Source organism: Phaethon lepturus, unplaced genomic scaffold (assembly GCF_000687285.1).
Source record: "Phaethon lepturus isolate BGI_N335 unplaced genomic scaffold, ASM68728v1 scaffold41784, whole genome shotgun sequence".
In the NCBI taxonomy this organism is placed as follows: domain Eukaryota; kingdom Metazoa; phylum Chordata; class Aves; order Phaethontiformes; family Phaethontidae; genus Phaethon; species Phaethon lepturus.
In genome coordinates this window covers 1,947-5,795 of record NW_010534774.1, presented here as the reverse complement: position 1 = coordinate 5,795, position 3,849 = coordinate 1,947, and the positions used below count along the sequence as shown (strand labels likewise).

Here is a 3,849-nt window from a genome sequence, read left to right as displayed (position 1 = left end):
TAATAATAATAATGATAAAAAACGACCTTGAATGGGTTCTCATCTGTCTCTAATGGAGCAGTGGGAAAGTCCATGCAGGAACGGTGGGAACAGTCACATGATGAATGAGTTCATCCCAACAAAAGAAACAGGACTAGAAAACTCAATTTTGCGACGATCTAAAAAAAGGAGCAGGAATAGTTTTCATATCCCCTCTCCTTGGGGCAGAGGGCTTGGGTGGGGTGGGACTTCGGAGATCTTCTGCTCACAGGGAAGCAGGTGGGGGACATCTTCAGAGCTTCTCTGGGGACGGGACCCAGATGTAGTGCCCAGACTGGTCCTCAATGATCTGTTTGATTTTGCTGTAAATCTCTTCAAGAGAGTCTCCTTGTACAATGGCTGGGAGAGGAGACAACAAGCAAGACCCTGAGCATTGGGCAGCACCGCGTCTTCCCCACCACGAGCTACGGGGAAGGCCTTCACTCTGCACTGAAGGGTCGTGTGGCATGATGAACAATTAATGAACGAGACAAGCTGCGTCACAGGAGCTGCAGCAGGCGCACGATGACACAGAGGGTTAACCCAGCATGTCCAAGGGGATTAGTGAGAGCTGATCCCATGCTGGCAGAATTCCTTGCCCGTGTGAAGTGCTGGCCAGGTTCTCCACAACGGGCTGCTAATCAGCTTTGCAAACTGTGTCATGCCACCGCGCCGAGGCTGCGGGCAGCTGGCCCCGGCACCGCAGCTACTCCGCCGCGGTGAACGGGAGGGCCTCACACGGATTAGCTGGTGTGCACTGAGCGCATACCCGGAGGTCCTGGATTTTTCTTTCCCCCCTGGTCGGCCGCTGAGGGCTCCTCATATTTGCTGCTTCCTCTGCTTCAGGGTGGGAACCGCAGCACTGTCAGGCTGGAAGAGGCCAGCTTATGGCTGTCGCTCGCAGCGGTAACTCTCGCCCAAAGACCAGCGACAGTCTCGCTGCTTGGTACAGACACAACGTGAAGTACTTCGCTGTGCTCCCTGCGCCAGAGCAGGAGGATGCAGATGGAGGGCCAAAGCTTTCTGGTAATGCAGGCTGCCTCTGCAGCCCAGTCAGGACCATTCCCCAGCGTCTCTGCTCCCTCAGTGTAAGTTCCTGGCACAGAACTTGCTACAGTGACCATCTCTCTGCCCGTTACCCACTTCTTTCAACAACAGGTTTCAGCCAGGAGCATTCCTTCCCCAGGTCAACCTCAAACTCACCATCCAAGCGCATGATGGCATGCCAAGGGTCTGGCAAAGCTGCAGCGCAGGCTTCCTTAGTGCTCTTTCTTGAAGAGCGGCTGGCAGCTCTGGACCTGCTGCCTGGGACAGGAGGCCTGGGGAAAGCTTTCACCCTGTTTGTACCCATACATTTGCTCAGCTGAGATTCATTTTTGGAAAGCGCTCTGCTTGGGGTTTTTCCCAGTAGCTGTTAGGTGGGTAGTACAGGGTTTAGCAGGATTATCACTCCTCAACTTTAGAAGAAACAGTTACTGCACTGGAGGAAAGATGGAAGACCAGTTTCTCTGCCTCTTCGCCTGCCTGTGATTTTCCAGAATTAATCATGTTACAAACATTAGTTCCTGAATGCACAAGGATGCCTGTGTCATGAGCAGCTCATCTCTGCAGGCACAAAGCGCCAGGCCGCCCCGGACTGGCTTGTCAGCAAAGACTACTTAGGAAGCCAGCCAAACTTCCAGTCTTTTTTTGGGAGATGTTTTGCAATAACTCAGGACAGTCTCCACCATTTAGGTCATTAATCTTTTGTCTTTCCTCTTTAAAATTACTCTTTCCTCTTTTTGAAAACTCTCCCCTTTCCCCCATACAGGGAGTTTTATTTCCTGTGGCCTTGTAGCACCTTGAATCTATGCTGCGCTTCCCCTGCCTGGGAATTTTTTTACTTTTCTTATTATTATTAAAGTTGCCAATAAGCATTCACAAACTCAGAAAATCCTGCCTGACAACTTGTCCCCTTCTCTAGAGCTGGTTTACTCTTACGCATCGATCTTGGAGCAGTCCCTTTGCAGAGCCCTGCTGGCAAAGTGCCATTTCTTTTTTGCTTTGATGAAGCTGGACATTTTCCCATGACCCTGCAGTAAGACAGTGCTGGCAGACAGGTCACAGCTGCCAGCCGGAAAAATAAAATAAATCAGATACAAGCCTGCTCAGGACACTCACCTGTAAAATACTCTCCAAACTCTTGCTCAAGTTTCATGGCTTTGTCAAAGACCTTGTTGGCCTGTTCATACGTCTGTCTCCGGTTCATCTCCCTGCCATATACAAAAAGTAGAAGCTTAGCTCTTTTTCTTTGCAATGAACAGAAGCAAAAATAGCCCATGGACCCAGGATGCCTGGGAAGCTTCTGCACACCAGGAATGGAAGCTGTGCAGGGCCCTTCCCCAAACGCTCTTTGCTGCCTTGGCACTTCACCTCAACTTCCTGCAGTTCTTCCCACTGCCACCACCCCACCGCGTTCACCATAGCAGAGTGGACTCAAATCCAGACAATCCTCCCAATTTGCAAGACCACTGCAGAAGTCTCCCTGCTTTTCCAGAGCCTGTCACCACCCTCATTGCCTAGGTTCCCTCATATTCATACAACACCCAAATAAGTAATTTGACCCCTTCTAGCTTGAGAAGGGGTTTTCCCAGCCCCCTTGGTGCCAGCAGAGTCTCTTCTGATCTCGAGTCCATCTCTAGCTACTGAATCTCCTCACAGATAATACTCTCTGCTGCTGCTGCTTGGAAGAGTTGCAAGCTCAGCTCTTACGTCCTTTCCAGCCTGTGCTCCCCAGGGCCAGGAGCAGCAGGACAGAAGAAGGTCCCTCTCAGGCACACATGAAACATCCCCTCTCTGCTCCCCAGGGCTGTCCTGGCTCAGCCACCATCCAGCTGTGATCCACCACTACAGGCTGTTGGCAGCCCCCCTGCCTGGACTCGGAGCCCCGGTAAGCAGGTTACAGCAGGCACATTTGGGAACATTTTTAGATTTCCCATGGATAATCCTCTTTGGGGTGAATGAAGGGCTTTAGCCTGGAGCAATCCATGCAGCCTGGGTGCACCATGTGGGGGGACACCACAGAGACAGCAATGGGCCCAGATATTCTTAATAAGGGACAAGTTCAGCACTAGCAGCAACCTCCGCTGGTTTCTAAAAAGCAGAGGCAGCAGACATACAACCCACCAACATGCCAGAGCTGCTCACCCTAAAGAGGCACAGAACATAGCATTGCACTTACATGAGAGCTTCAATGGATTTTGGTTTGATGAAAATGGCAACAGGATAAAGTTGTGCTTGTTGCAACCTCTTGATAGCATTGCCAGACACATCCAAGATGCAGTGTTTCCCCTGGAAAGGAGACGATCGGGATCAGACCTACCCACACAGTCTACTCTGTGCAGAAAACAGCTTGCTCATACAAAAGAGAGGAGCCACAGAGGAAACACCAGTCCCGAGACACAAGCCAACTCCCAGTGGCCTTATGCTCCCACCTGCTATGGGCAGGACAGCAGCAACACAAAGGGACTGAATCTTTCTCTGAACACCTGAAACAATTTACAAGCCATCGGTACGCTCTGGTACTCCTGCAGAGGAAATGCTGCTGCTTCGGGGGTGGCAGCCGGGCACCTTTTTGCCCTGCGAGCACCTGAGCGTGAGACTGGTGCCACCAGCGCCAGGCTTTCGGGTGGAGTTTGGATGACAGAGGTACGACACGGAGGTGGAGTAATGCAGCTGGGAAAAGCAGCCACATGGCTTGGCAGGACGCCGGAGGGAGGAGAGGCTCGTTCCATGCTTGCTTAATGTGGTTACAGCCTTTCGTTAACAACACAGGGAGAGAAGGGAAACTGC

At 51.6% G+C, this 3,849-nt stretch overlaps 1 protein-coding gene across 1 annotated transcript in view; it reads right to left on the bottom strand.

Annotated features, from left to right (window-relative positions):
- Positions 1-3,849, bottom strand: part of LOC104619659 (disks large homolog 3) — a gene marked incomplete at its 5' end in the record, with an annotated part of 5,286 nt that continues 1,437 nt past the window's right edge. The window contains 3 exons of the mRNA XM_010285613.1: positions 1-378; positions 2,179-2,270; positions 3,239-3,348. Coding sequence (XP_010283915.1) covers positions 272-378; positions 2,179-2,270; positions 3,239-3,348 — 309 coding nt within the window. The remainder of the gene's footprint in view (positions 379-2,178; positions 2,271-3,238; positions 3,349-3,849) is intronic.